The 20,989-nt window shown below is 38.0% G+C and overlaps 1 protein-coding gene across 1 annotated transcript in view; it reads left to right on the forward strand.

The window, feature by feature from the left end:
- The window catches only part of LOC103706723 (RIBOSOMAL RNA PROCESSING 5), a 49,802-nt gene extending 29,876 nt beyond the window's left edge, over positions 1-19,926 (forward strand). The window contains exons 26-40 of the mRNA XM_008790941.6: positions 1,171-1,324; positions 1,422-1,496; positions 1,600-1,753; positions 2,439-3,084; positions 4,432-4,492; positions 12,367-12,512; positions 12,595-12,778; positions 12,856-12,954; positions 13,111-13,475; positions 13,573-13,749; positions 17,363-17,459; positions 17,533-17,688; positions 17,753-17,983; positions 18,072-18,155; positions 19,494-19,926. Of these exons, the coding sequence (XP_008789163.4) occupies positions 1,171-1,324; positions 1,422-1,496; positions 1,600-1,753; positions 2,439-3,084; positions 4,432-4,492; positions 12,367-12,512; positions 12,595-12,778; positions 12,856-12,954; positions 13,111-13,475; positions 13,573-13,749; positions 17,363-17,459; positions 17,533-17,688; positions 17,753-17,983; positions 18,072-18,155; positions 19,494-19,601 (2,737 nt within the window). The 3' untranslated portion in view covers positions 19,602-19,926. The remainder of the gene's footprint in view (positions 1-1,170; positions 1,325-1,421; positions 1,497-1,599; positions 1,754-2,438; positions 3,085-4,431; positions 4,493-12,366; positions 12,513-12,594; positions 12,779-12,855; positions 12,955-13,110; positions 13,476-13,572; positions 13,750-17,362; positions 17,460-17,532; positions 17,689-17,752; positions 17,984-18,071; positions 18,156-19,493) is intronic.
- The last annotated feature ends 1,063 nt before the right edge of the window (positions 19,927-20,989 follow it).

Raw genomic sequence — 20,989 nt, forward strand, 5'->3', positions numbered from 1 at the left:
GGTTGTGGCATAAAATTGTAAATCCTTATATAAATCCCAATTCAAACTTTACTATGAAACTGAGGAAGTGACTTTACTATGAAAACATGTTGGCAGTGATGAACTTATATACTTATTATTATTTTTACAAATATTTTTATTTGGATATTTATTATCTATCAATTTAATTCTGAATTTCTCCAGAATTTTATCTGATATGCCAGATTTTTCCATATTCTGAAATTTTCAAGATTGCCAAATAAGTCGCAAACACCAAACTTGTGGCTGTGGCTTGGAATTGTACTTTTTTAGTCATTGATTTGGTCCTAGTAGTCTTCTTGTCTATGTCTCATTTGAAATTCATATTGTTCTACTATGCTGCACTATTTGTAGTATTCTTTTGGATGTTTATGAACAAAGTCAAGAAAAGCTAAGTGATAGTGGTGTGTCGCAAAACCCAATTAAGATCATTTTTTTCATGGTGTGATTACCATGCTTGCCATGGTGGTCTTTCATTTATGGTGGATGCATGCCTTCTATTTTCTTGGTGCAATGCGAGAGAGGTGGGACTGTGAGGTTGCAATGATCTGAATAACATAGGGCTGTTGAATTGGCTTGATTGGAAGAGGAAGTGGGCATGAGTCAATTTGCAAATGATTAGCAAGCAAAATGCATGTGGTCTGAGGATGTGGAAAAATATTTGATCTGAAACTTCAATCAGATGGTTTAGGATTTGAAAACACTAAAGCAGTACTTGTCTTTTAAGAGGAGAAAAGTCAACCTCATACAAATGCATATATATTATTTCCACAATAACAATCACATCTGATGCTATGTCAAGCTAGTAGCTGATAATCATAGATGCGATATTCCAACTGCAGTGCTGCTGATTTGGTTAATGCATGATATTGGATGTTGATCAGTCTTTCTGGAATCTTCCATCTTTTGGTTGCTTTTCATTGCGGTGTCACTTCATTTGGCATTAAAATATTGAAGCTCATATTTGTGTCTAAGACTCTATGAACTGCCTATATTGTGCATATATATGCTTTTTTGTATGCCTTCTGCAGGTTTCTATAGCCTAGTTTTTCTTTAAGGATAATTATCTAATATTCATGTCCTTTACAAATGATCATTGTACAATTTAACATGGCATTGTATTTATTTCTTTTAATGTTCTTGGAACTTTAGTGTCCTTGTGACTGTTGGGGCACTTCCAAGCTCCTGTCCTTCTGGAAGACTATTGCTGCTGCTTAAGTCTACGCGTGAGGTTTCTGAGACTTCTAGGTCTAAAAGGGCTAAAAAAATGTCTAGCTACACAGTGGGCTCACTTGTTGCAGCCGAGGTATAATGCTTTTCTCTTTATGAATTACTAAATGTAGATTGTCCTTTAATTTGCAAATTCAAGCATCACTTGATTAATTCTCATTGCTTTGATCCAGATTATTGACATAAAACCTCTTGAACTTATTTTGAAATTTGGGACCGGGTTTCATGGGAGAATTCATATAACCGAGGTGAATTTTACGTATGATTTTTGTTGATTTACCAAATTTCATGTTATTTCTTTTAACTACGTCTGTTGTTGCTTTAATTTGAATTCAATTTTTGTATGTGTAGGTATTCGACAATAATCATGATATGGAGAATCCTTTCAGTAAATTTAAAATTGGACAATTGCTTGATGCACGGATTGTTGCGAAGCCTGAGCAGTCAGGAAAGAGTGGAAAAGGATATCGATGGGAACTGTCGGTTAGACCCTCACTGCTTACAGGTGCGTTAGGTATCTTTTCTTGGATTTAGTTTCCATTATATCTTGAATATGTAAATTATCTTCCAGCACCTTTTTATTACTTATTTTTATTATAATTATTGTGTAATAGTCAAATCATTTCTTGTTAATAGACAACTCAATATGCATTTTCTTTCTATAAAAAACAATGTTAATTGGTATAGTTTCACAATTTACTACAGAATGCAAAAAATGTAAAGCTCTTTAGTCTCAACCTATCATCTATCAAACTGACAATTATTGCTCTGACTATGAAACAAACAGAATGTCCAACCACACCTCCTCCCCCCCCCCCCCCCCCCCACCACCCCTAAAAAAAAATCATTTTATTTCTCCTTTTCTCTCATCAGTATTCGTTCTTATTGCAATTCACATCTTTCTGAATGCCTTGAACCATCATAAAACGACAAGCAGCTTAAGGTGAAGGTTTACTGAGTGAATATCAGAATAACAAAATTTTTGTACCATGTAGCCAACATTTTGCTTAGATGTTGTATTTATCTTCGTTCCTATTCCTTTGTAGAAACTATATTTTTATGCACCATTCAATGTAATACCCGCTGCTCTTTTTTAATTTGTCTCTGTTTACTTGTTATTTCATCTTCTTAGCAATTTTCAGATAGTTGTCATTCTGAGTTGGAAAAATTCTCGTGTAATTCTTACACAGGAGAATCGACGAAGATTCCCACTGCCGAGGAGTTCAATTTTTCAGTGGGAAGCATTGTCAAGGGATATGTTGTCAAGGTGGATGGTGAGTGGGTCTGGTTAACTGTGTCTCGATACGTCATGGCTCATATTTTTTTCCTTGATAGTTCTTGTGAACCTGGTGAGCTTCAAGAATTTCAGCAACGTTACAGTGTGGGACAAGCTGTCAAAGGCAAAATCGTAAGCGCTAATAAAGAAAAAAAGCTGTTGAGATTGACATCATGCCTATCTTCTTTCGTTTCTGAGTCATCGGTTGATCATGAAATTGTAAAGGTAGACATTCAAGAAAATAGAGTTTCTAATGTGAATTGTGCTGAGCACATTTTACAAGGTAATATTGTTGGTGGTAAAGTCAAGAGAATCCTTCCTGGTGTTAGCGGGCTGCTTGTGCAGATTGGGCCTCATCTTTTTGGAAAGGCTCATTATACTGAACTTGTAGATGCATGGGTTGCTCAACCCCTATCAGGATATCATGAAGGCCAATTTGTCAAATGTAAGATCCTGGAAATAACTCGTTCATCGGAGGGAACTGCACATGTTGATCTGTCTCTACGTTCTTCATTACAAGACATCCAATCAGTTAATTCTACAGCGCTTGACAACAATTTGTAAGTGGCAAAGACTTTGCCGTATCATTATTCTGTCAGTTCAATCATGAAAAATATCATATTTAATTATTGTCATATGTAAGGATACAAATGTAAGGATAAAGCTGAATAAGTGTGGATACAACTAAAGACTGTTTTGGTTGAAATGTTTTATCTGGATTTAAGAGGAATAAGTGAATTAAGGGTTCTCTTCCGGTTTCCTGAAATCCCAAAAATATTCTTCCTCTGACATGCTTTGTCCTGGTTCGCAGAATAAAGCTGAATAAGTGGCTTTTTGTAGGGTTGTTGCTGTTTATTCATGGACCATACAAGGCCCTAATGTTTTATACACAGCTGGAAGTTGCACTGAATATTATCATGTAATCATTTTGTATTCTTGTAAAAATATGTCGCCTAAGCAAAAAAATATATGGGCTGAATGTTATTCGTCTCGGAACCTATTTGGTATTAACATCACTATGAAATATGTTCAGGCTTTTTTTTTCTTGTGCAGTTTAGTCTGTCACCAAATAGATGGGATATGTTCTGTTTGTTATGGCTATGGTCTTTTTGTTTAATTTGGTATATTTTCCTGCCAGCTTATCTCCTTGTGTATACTTTATTCGTCTTATTCAATATTTTGCGGACCTATTTCGTTCTTTTTACCTGCTTATGAAGTGATGCTTCGTAGGATGGGATAAAGGCAGGCAATAGTGATGGATATGAATGAGGGTTTGAATCAATTTAACTAATAAATCCAGCCTTGGGGAATGATTGTCTGTATTCTTAATTAAAAAAATGAGGGGAATAAAATCTATCTAATGTGTCCTATCAGAGTATAGTTCTTGTATATATATCAGATCCATGCAATGTGTGCCTTTACCTGGATATATTTATGATAAAGAATCTTCAGGTCATATCAATACAATTAACGTATATGCACTTCTAGATTTGGCACTTTTGTATGCGCACATTGTATGTCATATACAGAGTATATTTTTTACAACTCTTCATTATATCTCTGCTTATCCTCCCTGGATATTGGCACCATTTCAAAGGCAACTACAAAATTAGACACACTATTTGAGCTTCTTAAATAATTTCAAATGCAGTCTAATACAGCAGTACTCTGTAGTCTGTACAATGCATTGGTAGTGTTAATATTTTCGAAACATGTGTATGAGGATAAAAGAGGTACATGAAATTGTTAGAGCGGTCATATGGTACATAATACTTATTAGTTAAGTAGAAAAGCATAAAAGATGCCTCCTTGGTAAATACCTATTCAATATAACTTTCTTGCATGATTAATTATGTATTCTTTCTTTATGGGAATAAGATTTTAAGAAGGCTTATTATGCATTGTAGGAATACTCACATCAAGCGGTTTGAAAAGATTGAAGATCTTCATCCTAACATGGATGTGCAGGTAGTTCTTTTCTTTTTGTATTGCTTTTGTTTATTTGAACACTGCTTAATTAGTGATATTATGCAGTCATCTTATTGACAATTATCATCAAGAACTGCCAATATTTGTGGAAATTATTTGTTATGACTGTTTATTTGCTTACTCTTAGATTTGAAAGATGTACTGCTTTATGCATTAAATTATGAATTATTTTTATGTCTCATGTGGTGCAATGAGGTGTGATTTATGTGGAACTTTTTTAGCTTTTAGCTTTTAAGAAGAAGTGAATCGTGCTTGTGGTAATCAAGGGCTACCATGGTACATGCACCAATCAACACTTGCTACAAACGGGCATTAGTGCTTTTATTGCAGTTATTTAAGCGACATGATAGCCTTATAATGTGTAGGGTGAGCTCTTTGTGTTGTAGAGAATTCTTTTTGGTTTGAAGCCTTAATCCTTTCAATGCAAATTCAATGATGGAACTTCCCTTTTTTTTCGGGTAGAAAAGACCAGTAGGCAATGGACTACATAATGGGGATAGCCTGGGATTTAAATACCGTTAGTTTTGTATGATAACACATACCATTTAGAGAAAAATGACACCGGTGTGGCTTCAGATGCTGCCTCTCGCTTGAACCGGTCTATATGATCTGTCCTGCTTGTGTATCAACAAATTCATATGGACTACCAATTACTTTTTATACTTGTTGATTCTGATTGTCTTGGTTCATTTGGTACCGGAATCGTACTGGTACCATAGCCTTCTGGGACAAACTGGTACATAAACCTTTGGGGGCAGTCCTCCCCCAAACACCCCAACCCCGCAAACCTTTGGTGTAGGCAGGATTTGAACCCGGGTTTCTTGCCACAGCCAGCAGAGATTTTGCTTGCTTGTTTTGCTGGGGCCTTTCAATCATGGAACTTCTAAATTGAATATCTGCATAGTTCAACATGATGAACCACATCTGAAATGCCTCAAACCTAAATTTGAATAAGTTTTCTAAATTACCTATTTTTTTGTATCAAGTATCATGAAATAGGCTTTTCAGTTTCTGCAAAAGAGTATTTTGATATAGTTTATGGTTTAGAAGCATCCAGATCCGTGTAAATTTCATTTGTCTGGTAGAAACATCCAAATTATCGATGGGCATTATACATTAAGGATCAATACTGTCGATCATTATTAAAAAAAAATCAGATGGTTACCAACAAAACAATGAACATCATATGCCATACAAATTGAGAATCCAAACTAGCAATCATAATCCATACATTTCTGATACACAAAAGAAACAAAAAGTTGAACTGACCTTGGTGCTTCTAAACCATAAATCAAAGAACTATATTTTAATATATTTTGCAGCTGTGTTGGTGGAAAGATGTGGGAAGTCAGAGCAGGAAAAGGAGAAACTGACAGCTCTAATGGAGGACCTGACCAATTGTGAGCTCATCAGATTTTGAATTCATAAAGTTCAGGGATAAAATAAATCCTCAGATTTTAGTATTGTCAATTTGGACACGTCTGGATCAACAGTTTCTCTTAAACCCACAAGTTCGCCCTTCACTACTTTCTCACCTCTTTCCAGTCTGAAAGTTATCAAGCAGATATGGTTGGGCATTGCTTTTATGGCATCTAGGCATTTGGGTGTTGTTTGCTGTGTTTAATGGCATTTCCTTTCAATTTAGATGTTTCATTGTTCATTTTACATTCATAAGATTGAGCCTGCAATCCTCAAAGATGGATTTTAACGCTTCTCATGTATGTGTGCGTGCATGCTTGTTTATACAAAGCACAAACACCACGTACATGGATGGCCGAACCGGACCAAACAACCCGGTTCGGCCCGAACCGAGCCGACCCAGTGGGAAACCAGGTCGGTTCGGCCATCGAAATTGGTTCCAGCCACGAACCGGCCGGAACCGGTTCTGAACTGACCGGAGTCGGCCGGAAAAGGTCCGAACCAGACCGTACTGGCCCGAACCGTTCGGAAACGGACGGTTCCGTTCGAACTCGGTGCGAACCATCTGGCTCGCGCTGAGTTGACTAGGTTCTAAACTAGGCCCTCCTCTCCTTTGTATTGGTGATAAAATGATGTTGGAAAGGCTCGAAGCGGAAAAAATTCTCCTTCCCCTCACAGCGAAATTGACACCGATTCAACATTTTAGAAGGAAGATCCAAGCCTAATAAAGTATGCTTCCTCTCCCCTATCTCATTTCCTCATTTGTTTTTGGGGCTTAATAAAGTAGCTCGAAAATTGCAAAAGAAGAGGTCATGCCAAATTTTTTAATTTGGGCTTGATTTTATTATATGTTGTAGATCTATGGATGATGTACATGATGACATTTAATTTTTGGATTATATATAATTTTGAAAATTAAAAATATATTTTTGAATTAAAAATAAAAAATAATAAAAATATAAAATATAAAATCAGAAACGTATTTAGAGGCATGCAAGCTACTCTCCAGCAAAATTTGGTATCAATTTATTCAAGTTTTGATGTGATCATGCACACATTGGCCTGGGCCTAAATTTGAAAAAAATTGAAAAATAAGTAGCCTTTGATGCAAGCCCACGAGCTTAGAAAAATATATGTAGCATTCATTGTTAGGTTCTAGTATAGATCCTCCAAGCTCGAAAGATATCTACGGTGAGCTTCTAGACATAACAAGGAGCTGGAGAAATTGATTGTCTCATACAAGAGCAAGTGGCCTACATATGAACTGATGGTTGGATTGGTTCTATCAGGTGGAGCATTATCTTTTTGACATATTATGATATGAGAATTTTTTTCACAAGTCGGTTGATGCTTCTGATTAGGTGCACGACGCCGCGTACATCCTCAAACTTATGGAGGTGATTGATTAGGTAGGAGAGGAGAATGTTGTGCAGGTCATTACTGATAATGGGCCAGAATATAAGGCTGCCGGAAAGATCTTGAAGCGATGACCATATATTGTGGACCCAATGTACTGCACATTGTATCGACCTCATGTTGATGGATATTGCGAAGGTTCATAGGGTGTAGCAGATAATGAAGACAACCCAAACCATCACTAGATTTATTTATAACAATGGATTCTTTCACTGATGAGGAGGCATGCAGGGTGAGATCTTGAGACCATGAGTCACGCGATTTGCTACCAACTACGTTGTACTTAATAGCCTTCTTGAGAATACATCAGATGTTTGTCAGTCCTGAGTGGCAGAAAAGTAGATATGCGAGAGCCGACACTGAAGGGAGCATTGTCGAAGACTTGGTGACGAGATAGACATTCTGAAAGCGAGCCACTACGATAGTAAAGGCTATCAGATCATTGTATGAAGTCCTTTGGGTCATGGACAGCGAGAGGTACCTCCAAATGTACTTTTTGTATCACATGATGTTGAGGACAAAGATTCAGATTATGGAGGCAGATCCGACGTATGCCCACGAGTACATCGACATCTTTGAGCGGCGGTGGGACTACCAGATGGGTAGGGACTTGCATCTAGCAGGTAAGCAAGAATATTGAAAATTAGAGTGTTCCTGTACTTGTACAATTTTACTAAGATAATAACGAACTCTATCTGCAGCATACTATCTGAACCCTCGGTTTCAGTATACCATAGCTAGAATTGATATGGATGACGAACTTCTGGTTGCTCTTCGTAATGTGATTTACAAAATGGAGCCTGATCCAGAAGTTGTGTCCTATGTCTCGAAGAGTTAACTTAGGAAACATGTGTAAGTTAACTGGTATCTTTCATTATTAATATAATACAACATGGTTCTTTTTCACAGAACAAAATATTTAAAGAGGGAACCGACAGCTGTCGTAAGTAAAAAAGCATGAATCCATGTATGTTACACATCAGGACATTTACCTGGTGTTAGATGGTTATTAATATGGTGCTATCTTATATGTAATTTTCTTCAATATTTTTGCATCTAAATGGTGGATTAATTTTGGTTTGTCTGCAAAAAATCTTAAGCGGCTAGCTATCCGGATCCTTTTCCAAACGGTCTCCTCGAGTGGCTGTGAGCGCAACTGGTCCACCTTCGCCCTCATCCACAACAACCAGAGAAATCGTTTGACATAGAAGCGCCTCAAGGATTATGTATATATTCACTACAATTTGAGGTTGAGGTTGAAGTGCATTCAGAAGGAAGTGGAGCTAAAGTATATAGATTCGATCCATAGTGCTTTCGTTGATGATGAGGATGATCCTATGATTGGATGGCTTGTGGGCCAGCAGTAGGAGCCGGAGCTTGATTAACGAGGATCGCCTCCACGACCGGTCAACTTCATAGCTAGCAAGGCTAGGGTCGATGCATGGCAATAGGCATAGATCAATATTACATACATCCTTCCAGCTGATCAGCTATGGTCATAAGAGAGCCGGTCACCACATGACTCCTTGTCTGAGACATCCTTAGATATGATCGAAAGATGCTTAGACGAGGCACTACGTTATCCGGTCGACTCGATCAGAAGAGCGATATGCGTCCCAATATAGCTAGACAGAGAGGGGCACGAAGGGTAAGCAGGTAGCGAGTGGCATGAAAGGTAAGAAGGCAATTGCCTAGCACACCAAAAAAAAAATAAAAGGCACCTGCAGCTTTAATGGAGTGTCGAGGAGTCAGTTCACTCAAATTCAGAGACCAGGAGCAGTAGTTCTGTTTGCTAAAGAGGAAGTGGAGGAAATAAGACCATTGTTTATGAGACAGTCGCAGGATGGTCTTCGATTTACTCGTGAATCTCAGTTTATGCATGTTACACAGGACAAGGACCACGGTGCATGATCTAGTGGAGCCTGTCAGGATTCGATTGCATATAGGAGACGAGCTCCTCGAGGTCATTCAGGACACGATGCAGTTGTAGATGATCTTGCATGGAGTAGGATCCATAAATGTATCAGGTTTCAAGTCGTATATTGAATCCTATTGCCCGCAGCCACAGGTAGTCTATGACCATATAGATACGGATATGGATATGTGCATCTGAGGCATCTTCTGGTGGTTACTACCCTATGCAGCTTGGCGTATCTTATGGGTCGGATTTTGCTGTCGGCTTATCCTAATGAGCCACTTTACAACTGTTTTATCAGCCCGAGGACACCGCTTAGAACTAGAGCTTCAGCGAGAAATTCGAGAGTGCTTATAATCCGGAGCGCTTTTCTTATTGGATAAACATACAAGACTACAACGCCACTTGGTTAGAGGGGTGGGTTGATGTGCCTCCTGACTATGCTGTGATCCGGATATTTATGAGTTGATGATCCAAGATTTTATATATCGATACGTATGTTGTACTTTAAATATATGTAATTGATTGTATTATTTTATATTTTTCATCTTACTGCTTTATTTAAGGATATTTCATGTTGCTTCTTGTGGCATGCAACATCTCACCAATCATTTTATGATTTGTATTATTTTAAAACAATAAGATGCATCATTTAAGTTAATTGGGAGTCTAAAAATATAATTTTTTTTTAAAAAAAATCAAATTATACTTAAAATCATTGAAAAAGTTAAAAAACATTGATTACCAATTAAATCAACTTGAAAAACTCTGCCAAAAAAATGGGCGTCCTGGTTCTGAACCGTCACACTCTATCGTACTGTATTGGTACGGTACCGAACCGGTATCGTACCGGCCCGTCCGCTGACCAGTACGGGTCCTGATACCTGTTCGGCGGACCTTGACCACTTATATAGTTTCTATGCAAATGGTACATCAAGATATATATGCATATACATGCACATATTTTGCATGCATCTTATATACGTTAAGTAGTTTGGTTGTAGATTCTTTGATAAATGAACTGTGGATGAGCAAAATTTATTGAAGTTGGATTATTCAGTTGATTCCAAAGCCATTCAAACACCTAAACCCAAGCTGTGACCTCTAGCAAGTTGGATGATCGAGGATGCTCAGGAATCTCTACCGTAAAGCTAGAACAAGAATGATGTCTTTATGTGCTTCATTTAGGTGCAGTAGAGACTTTACTAATCTCAAATATATCTTTAAAACAATTTTTAGTATAAGCATTCTTACAAGGCTTTTACTCTATATAAGATTTGAGGCATGTTAAAATTTTGCTTTCTGGAAACAGTAGAAAATCAAATAGCAGAAAACAAGACGAACAAAATGATGATCGACTTTGTGCCGGGTTGGTTTTTTAGAATAGCCGACATTGACTTTATGTCCGTAAATCCGTGCATACAAAGTCACATTAGAAAAAGCTTCATTTTGATAAATCATGTGAATGGCATTACAGAGAAATCTGCAGAGGTCACTTATTTAGATTTATAGAAGATATAGAGTAGTTATTAAAATTCATTTTCAGTTTTATAGTAATTCCGGATAGATTTTTAGAGCGCATTATTGGTAGGTTTCTAGGCTCTATTTTAAGTAGGATTTATGTGCATCGGTTCTATTCTAGGTATAGGTTGGGTGGGGGAATCTCTTCATGTCGCTAAGATTATGCTTTTTAGGTAGTTTTGATACTTTTCTGCTTGGTTTTGAGGGGAATCCAAAATTTGCATTTCTTGGAAACATTTGATTTTCCTTTCTTTTGGGAAGGTCTTGACTATAAAAAGTCAGTAAAAGGGGAGGTTCACTTCTTTATGCAAAGAGATTTGATGGGAGAAATTAATGAGTTCATTGATTGTTTTCTCTTGTGCTTCGATTTTGCAGTGGACGTGTGGGGTCTAGGTTTCCTTTGGTGTGAGGGCACTAACTGTCTGCTACTTTCCAGCTCTTCTTCTTTTAATGTTGTAAACTGTCTTCTTTTAAAGTTGTAAACTGTCTTCTAATCATGTTATGTTATCTAGGTCTTTTGTGTCATATCAATATCAGTTATTCCCAGAGAATTCCAAGCTAGTTCTTGATTTTGATTACAATGGCAGAAAACTTTAACAACCAAGTTAGGCCCTAGATTAAACCCTAGGTTATATAACAGTCATCTATTACCCACTCTTTTCTAGAACATTAACTTTCTACTTCAACTTTACTGAATATTGAGGTTCAAACCTAAAATTCCTGCAAACAATTAAGACAGCCCTAATGCCGTATGGACCTCATTTCTTCCTTCCCCTAGGCTGTCCTATATCAGAGCACCTCCTTCAGAGTCCCACTATAAGAGTGTTATGATCAAATCTTTAAGATCAATCAAATGAAATTTGAATAGGTTTATTTCATAAAAAAAAAGATTTATTCTGACTATATTTTTGACCTATCCAAGGTAGCAGTACAAGACATTCTTACACTAGGTTGAAGTATTTTTTAAGACATCAGCAGTAAGAGGCATGTCACACCATAAGAATCAGCATCAGATGTGGGTTTTTTGGAGTCGAAGTGTGACTGCTCCTTTGCCACTTCATAATATTCGGTCTAGTAATCAAAAGACTAGCTTACCATAAGACATTTAGGCATTCTTGAAGCAGACATCCTAGTGAAGGCACTAGTGGCTGCAGGTGAAAGAGAAATATTCCCACCATGGAAGTGTCAAGACACTGTACAGAAGGCAAACTGACAACATTGCTTATGCTGGATTGCTTGTATAAGGAGCATACATGTTGATCTGGTAAACCACCTTTAATTGCGTATCACTTACAGGGTATCAGGATTTTTTTCTTCTTTTGGTGCCGCGGTGCCGTTTGGGGGGGGGGGGGGGGGGGTATGTCTTGGACATGTTTAATCTAATTATTCGAGTGAACAGTAACACAATATGTAGATGAAAGTAATCTCTCGAGTAATTATCTTTCTCTGTAATTGCTTTTTCCTTAATTGGATTCTTCCCTCTGGACTGTAATTTGTAACAATGGTTGAAAACAATTATTGTTAATGGTCTCAGTATAAAGGATTTGAGATCACAGGTAGCTCTACTGCTTTGAATGTGCAGGGATATGTCAAGAGTGTAACTTCGAAAGGATGTTTCATTATGCTGTCTCGAATGATTGATGCTAGAATCCTCCTATCAAATTTGTCTGATGGATACATTGAAAATCCTGAAAAAGAGTTTCCAGCCGGAAAACTTGTACATGGCAGGTAACGTATCAAATTATCCACCATAATTTGATTAAGAGAGAGAGATTGTCAGATGCTTCGAGGTAACAAAAGGTTTGTGCAGGGTTTTATCCGTGGATCCTGCATCCAAAAGAGTTGAGGTGACATTGAAGACGGATATGAAGACCGAGGTAGCAAAATCTGATCCAGGTGTTTTCTGTAATCTACATGTCAGTGATATTATTTCTGGGCAGATTAGACGGACTGAGCCATATGGCTTGTTTATAGCAATTGATAACACCAACGTGGTAAATGTCCTTTTACCTAGCCTCCAAGAGGGCATTACTCTGGAATCAGTGATTTGATGTAATTTTTCTTTGAACAGGTTGGTTTATGTCATAAATCAGAACTTTCAGATGAGCCCATTGATAACATTGAAACTAGATATAAAGCAGGTGATAGAGTTGTAGCAACAGTTTTGAAGGTAAGTATATACACGCATTGATAGCCAGCATGCTTCCATCTTGTGAACAATTCCCCTTCATTAGTTTTGAGGGCCTCATGATAATATATCCCAACATATGCTCAGATGTGTTTGTTCATCTAACTGGCTACCTGTGTGCTTACTTTCAATTGCCAGGTTGATGAGGAAAGACATCGAATATCCCTTGGAATGAAGAAATCTTACTTTGGAAATGCCAGCGATGTTCATATCATCTCAAATCATGGTACAGATGATGACAGTGTTGATGGTACATTGCTTGCTTTGCAGCAGAATGACGACCTACCCCATATTGAAAAGATGTTTGGGTGTGATAATGAGGATCCTGCAGTTCTCAAACAAGCGGAAACAAGGGCTTCTGTTCTTCCTCTGCAGGTTGTTCTTGATGACTCGGATGGTTCTGATTTGGATAATGTGACTGTAAGCCAGGAAATTGTCAATGTGACTGATATGGCTGCAAAAAAGAGTGCTCGACGCATGAAGAAAAAAGCCAAGGAGGAAAGGTCTGCTCTCATCTCTCTGTCACTTCTCACTGTTGGGTAAGTCTTCACAATTTCTTCTCTGGACTTACATTTGCTACTATTGCAATCATTTGCATAGGGAGCTAGAAATCAGTGCTTCTGAGGAGAGGAATCTACAGAAGGATATACCAAAGACAGCAGATGAATATGAGAAATTGGTCAGAAGTTCTCCTAACAGTAGTTTTGTCTGGATAAAGTACATGGCTTTCATGTTATCTCTCGCAGACGTTGAAAAAGCACGCTCCATTGCAGAACGGTATGCCTCTGGCAGTAAGATATTCACAGCCCTGAGTAAATAAAAGACTGTTTGTGCATTATTATCATTTTAGTTCTCACAAATGATGAGAAAGGAAATGAAAAGGGAAATCAGGTAATGGTAGAATCCTTTATTACTCTGCCACACATTCAGCACATTTAGTGGGGAATATCGGTCAATAAAGGAGACTTACATTGAAACAAAAATGACAAACATACTTATGGTGTTTAGGTGTAATTTCTTTGATCTCTTGAACGTTTTTTGTGGCCACTGATAAGGTGTGTTGTTGTTGCATAAATTCTCATGCTCAATCGTTTTTTTTTTTTAAAAAAGAAAAGGAAATTAAAAAAAAGAAAAGAAAAGGTATTGTATCTATGATTTAGTACCAGCAAAGATAGCAAAGTACAATAAGCATGTAAAGTTCATAAAATATTGAAATTTGAGGAGATGAATTACGGTAATTACTGCTGGCTTTGACTTGAGGTTGCGGAACCTGTCCATTAAATTAGCCAACTTGATGCCTCACCCTGTATATTTTTTTTCTCATTTAATTTAATGTTTACCTCCTCCTTCTTTGTCTTCTTTGCTATTTTTTCTTTTAAGGTGATACTTATTATTTCTGTTGAAAGGTGGAATATGAGTGAGTTAGAGACACTCTATGATTATAACCATCAGACCTTGTCCCAACCGTAGGTAATGCTAGAATGAAATGAAATAAAATAAAATAAAATAAAATAATGCAGAACGTGCTATTTTGACATTTTCGATATGTTATGCTTTGTGTGCTGTATGAAATAAATCATGGTATTTTGGTTTCCCCAACATCCAACTACAACCCCAGCCTATGTACTTCCCTTTCCTTTCCTCTTTTTTTACTTCTTTTTCCTTCTGTGCCCCAATCCGTGCCAGCTTCTCCCCTGCTTTCTTTCTTCCTTTATCCTTGAAACCCACCTCATCTCCTAGTTTCATAACCTCTGACCCACAACATGCTGCGTACAACCTTCAGGTCAAATCACTTCAGTTTTTTTGAATGTTTGATCAAATATATCACAGGTTCCAAAATTCTAGTTCATGGTTTTATCTCACAAAGTACTTGGTCTGTTCATCATGTTTAATTTGAGGTCTTGATCTAGCTATGGTGGCGATATGCCATCTGGGAAGTTTCTGTTTCGTGAGAGAAAAAATGAGGGTTTCAACTACCTAATAGTTTTCTTTTTCTTTTTGCTTTAGAAATACTGTAGGAAAGAAACCATCTGGATTCTAATCGCATGCCTCTCTCCGGTGCATGCAGTGAGGAAACCAAAGGACCCAAGTCCTATTGACCAGACACCCGCAAGCTCAGAGCCCAACAAATTTTAGTCCATCTCCTTAACCATTCAACATATTAACATGATTGCCTATTTTAAAGAATCTTAAATCTCTCCTTCCATCTAAACATAGAAATTTTATTGGTTCAGATACTCCAGACCATCCTAGAATCATGTTGCTAAACCCAAAGCAAGCAATTCTGACATTCTGTATCTGGAAAATCACCCTTTCTCTCTTGATCATAGACTCTAGAAGGCAATGACTGGTTTTGGCTTATGGTTTTAAGCATATTGTTTAGCCTTGTGGATTACTTCATTGTAGCCATATCAAAAGCATTATGATGGGTTTATTAAACAACCAGCAAATTGCCATGATCATGGAGAAGGTTTGAAAAGAGTGGGCCATGGGAAAAGAGTGGGAGAAGGGTAGACATGGGCAATGGGAAGAAAGAGAGGATGAGAGGTGGGAGGGAGAGTAGCGGATGGAGAAGTGATGGACCGTGGGAGTTGGTGGGTGGTAGCTGGTGATGGGTAATGGGAGGACGAGGCATGGAATGTGGGAACCATAGGTGGTCGGCATAGTTTGTCGTGGTTGGAGGTAGGAGGAAGGAGAGGTGGTATGGTGGTGGGAGAAATAGGTGGCGGGCCTTTGAGCAACATGATGAGAGGAAGAGGGCTTGTGGTGAGTGGAGCAAGAAGAAACTAGAGGAGAAAGGCAAAAAAGTTTCTCAATAAGGTTTTGAGTTTCAATGTATAGGACTAGCCAATTTCTCATGGGCTGTAGGGATATCATGAGATTTTTGACTCTTGGAAATGACCAAACCTATCTGCTCCTTTTTAACTTTAGGAGGGTATTCCTTGTTGTTTTCCATTAGGATTAACCTGGTTGCTCCTTAAAAGAACTAGCGTGCACACATATGCGTATACATACATAAACGTATATACAAACATACATATATACATAGAGAAAGATGGACTTGGCTACACCCAAATAAATCAATTAAATTCAGTCAAGTCTATTGGATGACGGGGGTCCTACATCAATGATCCGAACTGTTGAAAAGGATCTATTACCTTTAAACTGCTTAGACACCAAACTCATATAGATCCCTAGTCCATGTATTTTGACTACTTGATGCATAGGTTAGGAGTCTCCAAATCTTGGAATGTAAGCAATTTAGAGGTAGTAGATCACGCCCGATAGCTCGGATCATCGATGTGAGGCCCCCATCATCCGATCTAGACTTGGCCTGCTTTGAATGGAGATCCACTTAAGTGTAGCCAAGTCCACCTCTCTCTCTCTCTTATACATATACACACATATGTATATACATATACATATACACAAACATATGTGATATATGATACATGCACACACTAGCTCATAACCATGCATAGATACACACACATAGTAGAACTATTGTTTGGCACCCATAAAATAGCACTTGTGAGGTTGGTCTTGACGTTATAATGAGGGCCTACACCAAACAATTGGATGTGATCCACTATCTCTAAATTGCTTATAATAAAAAGATTATGTGAATATAGGGCTGGAAGTGGGCCGGGCCAGGCCGGGCCACACCCCTACCCAAGCCCGGTCTGAAATTATTTTCCGGGCTTCGGGCCTGGCCCGAACAGTTTTACAGAAACTCGGCCCGAGCCCAATTGGGCTAGCCCGATTGGACTAAAGTCCGCCAGGCCCGATCACGAGCCCGGCCCGAGCCTATTTGGTTGCCATAAAGCATTTAATTTAATGTCAAAAATAAATTTTGTCTCATTTACATGTGGTCAACCTATTGGTTCATGGCATACTTTTTTGAAGTTTGGGAACAATTTGCAACAAGCTTCCAACATGCTGTCAACCCTCTATAATTTGTACAAAATGCTTGGGCTCGGGCTTGGGCCGGGCCCGGGCCGGGCCAATGAGATACTTGAGCCCGGCCCGAAATAGAATGGGCTTAATTATTCAGCCCGAGCCCGGCCTGAAATGCATTGGGTCTTGCCCATAGCCCGGCCTGCGGGCATCCCGACCCGATGGGCTTCGGGCCGGCCCGAGCCCACTTCCAGCCCTATGTGAATATATACATACGTGCATGCATGCGTGCATGTGTGCATGTATACATAGTTTATATGAAACTGTTTTATTGTCTTAGAATATTGTGCTGAATTTGTACTGACTATAACACGGCGTATTGACCTAAAAAAAAGCAAAAAATGTTCAATCTGCCAACATACTGTAGTTACTATGTCTACTATATCAGAGCCTTTCTGTTTCTTGACGATTGATTTTATCTTGTGTTTTGAAGGGCTCTGAGAACAATAAACATCAGAGAAGAGGGGGAAAAGCTTAATATTTGGGTAGCATATTTTAATCTAGAAAATGAATATGGAAGTCCACCTGAGGTAAAATGGAGATCTTTTACAGTCTATTCTATCTTTTGTTTAGTGGCACAAACTAATACTGTGCCATTATCAGGAGGCTGTTAAGAAAACCTTCCAGAGAGCATTGCAGTACTGTGATCCCAAAAAATTGCATCTAGCTCTTCTGGGAATGTATGAAAGGACTGAACAACACAAGCTGGCAGATGAGCTTCTGGAGAGAATGACCAAAAAGTTCAAAAACTCATGCAAGGTAAGTGATGGAATTTATCCATCATCCCAAATACGACAAGCTGAAATCCCTTGTGGTATTGTAGGTCTGGCTACACTGTGTTCAAAGCTTCATGAAGCAACGCAAAGATGGAATTCAGCCTATTGTAAACCGTGCTCTTCTGAGTCTGCCACACAACAAGCATATTAAATTCATCTCCCAGACTGCTATCCTAGAATTCAAGTGTGGTGTGCCTGATAGAGGACGGTCTATGTTTGAAGGTATATTGCGGGAGTATCCCAAGAGAACAGACCTTTGGAGCATATACCTCGATCAAGTAAGTACTCTCAGCCCCTCTAATATTCAGGATTCAAGTGTTTGCCTTGTGCTGGAGTTACCTTCCCTGATACATCTCTCTTTGGCAGGAAATTCGCCTGGGTGATGTGGAAGTGATACGTGCATTATTTGAACGGGCAACATCTCTGAGTCTTCCACCAAAAAAAATGAAGGTGCATGCCCCTTTGCAGAGCTATTGTAGACACATTCTCTGTCTCATTCTTTTATAGCGTCCCACAATTAAGAAAATATCAAGCTGTTTAAACCCTTTCTCTTCCAACAAGAATATTGCACATGTATGCGAAGCTTTTTAAAGGGTCATATGAATAACTGAAATCTTAAGCAGTGCATGTTATCTGATGCACTAAATTGGCCTCGCATCAACCAGTGATTATGCTAGCATTATTCAATGTATATGCTTCTTGTTTCTCTCTCTCTATACTAAAAGCATTAAACAGAAAATTATTTGGGTGAGCCATTTAGCTATATGCATTTCAACTTTTTTTATTGCATTCATCAATTGTCTGTCAACTTTGAAACTATGGAGTGGAACTACAAGAAAAGGACGGTCAAGTTCTCATTAACGAAGGTGGTAATGCACTTGGAACCTTAGGTCCGTAGTTCTGTTTTGTTGGTTCACTTGGTTTTGAGTGAGTTGTTCGCAGTTCATTCTTTCCCAATGATCTTTTGCAGTAGGATGAATACCTCTGCCTTTTTTATTTATATTCTAAAATAAGAATTCATATTTAATTTAAAAATAAAATTTGTGTTTATTTACTAGATTATTAATAAAATAGTGTGGATTTATCAAAATATACATGCTAGCTAATTCACAAACATCTGAGAATAAAGTTAGGGCACGTGAATTAAGTGAACTAATCTGCATGCAGAAATTCTAATTCCGTAAGGCCTGTCTGGAACTTCCTGCCATATCCGGCAGGAATGGCTGGAGAGAGTGCATAGAGGGAGGGAGGAGCAAGAGAGCAGGGAAGGGAGAATAGGGTAGCAGGGTAGTGGGGCCTGATCTGTGGGATCAAAAAAATAAAAAAAGATCTCGAGGTGCCTCTGTTTTTTTGGATCCTACAGGGAGTTGGCTGCACGGCCCTCCAGGCTCTCTGTTCCTCTTGTACTGCTCCCTCTCTCCCTTCACCCAGCGGTCCAATCCCGGTCTATCCGACCAGTTCTAGCCAAAAAGGGCACTGGGCTTTTCATGTTAGACCAAACACCATCTTGTGTGGGCGTGGTTATACCAATTTGCAAGTTGGTTGTGATTAGAGCATCAAGTAAACTATACCCTTGAGTTTGTGTTATACCAGACAGTTGATATGATTTCATATTATTATACTTGATTTTTCTAGTAGTCTTTAAATTGCAAAATTGTATCGTCATGGCATAATTTTCTTGAGAATGCATTATCATGGTTTTCTGGAGAACTTTTAGTGCATTGTCTTCAATATTCTTGCTAAATAGCAAATAATGATCTATAACATCGTCTTACTCTATATTTGCAGTTCTTGTTTAAGAAGTATCTAGAGTACGAGAAGGCTCGTGGTGATGACGACAGGATAGAGCACGTCAAAAATAGAGCTTTGGAGTATGTGGAGAGCTTGCTCGCTTGACATTGATCCGTGAGCTGGAATTATGGTGATGGAACATACTCCTTGTTTCTCAAGCTAACCCGCCAGAGTTGATTATCATGTTTAAAAATTCATTCAGACATCATCCATGCACGCATGTTTGAACCCAAGTCGGATTATCAAAGTTGAAGCAGATGCCCTAGCATGGGTGGCTATTGTAAGCAATAGTAGATCATCGAGCAGATTTACTGTATTTTGAGCCTGAAAAATAGCATATTTTTTTATTTGTATATGTCCTAATGTAACAAATCAACTGATACTTGAAGTGGAAATTTTATGATAAAAGAAGTGTTATGCTTGGATATAACTATTTGTAATTTAATTTTGTATATGATGCCTATGTATGATGCACTTAAATACAAGTAAAAGCATCACACATTACCTTTAGTCTGGCAATTGAACAAGCAATAAAATTACACAATGTAATCCAGAAGTATGCGATCAGAACCTGGATTCTCATATCCTTCAGTGATTCTTGTTAAATTTCTCAGTTCAACCTTTACTCCATATATGATATGGATAAAAGATTCTAATGTCCAAATCAAATCTTATAATATAGATTACAGTCGAAAAATAAAAGAAAAATATCTTCTGGAGTATAAAAGCCCACTTAAGGAGTGTTTGTATATGACAGGATTTCCTCCATTTGTTGTTTTGCAGATTGTACAAAAAAGTTGCAGGCGCTTGAATAACACACCATAAATAGGAGATGTTAGCGCTGCGGTACCAATATCCAGTAATAGAAAATGAGTAATTTTTTTATAGATTTACATATTTTAGCGTAAAAACTAGTGAGTAGAACAAAACGTCAGATGACAAGGATCCATTATGGTAATCTCCATCCAGTGTGATATGATGCTGGAGGTTGCTTGCCAGTAGTTTATCCATCGAAGGATCTGTTTCTAAGGTCTGAAAAGAACAGAGAAAAAAGAAGAAGAACAAAGAAAATTCTGTTCCTAGTGACCTGTTCTGCTGCTTCACTGAGGCAAGATGAGAATTAGCTGTCAATAACTAACAACCTTTATGTTCTTTCTTCTTTCTTCTTTCTTTTCATTAGTTAATGAACAAGAGAGAGAGAGATATTAGCATGCTTTACTATGCTTCTCTTCTCCTGAACTGATCATAGGTATTCTGAATTTCGAGATACTTGCATTTTTTGCCATGCATTAAAATTTTAATCCTTAATGCGGTCATGCATAAATAAGGAAAAATATATAGGGATTATAGATTCAAGGTGATGCCTATATGCAAAATTAAATGGGAGAGTATCATTATCAAAGTGGTCTTCTAACATTTTAAGTAATTTGAATTAATTATGTATAGGTTATCTACTCTAGAAAATATACAAACTTCAAATTAACAGCAGAATA

This window comes from Phoenix dactylifera, chromosome 1 (assembly GCF_051530095.1).
Source record: "Phoenix dactylifera cultivar Ajwa chromosome 1, Ajwa_hap1_PhDact_Kaust_v1.1, whole genome shotgun sequence".
Classification (NCBI taxonomy): domain Eukaryota; kingdom Viridiplantae; phylum Streptophyta; class Magnoliopsida; order Arecales; family Arecaceae; genus Phoenix; species Phoenix dactylifera.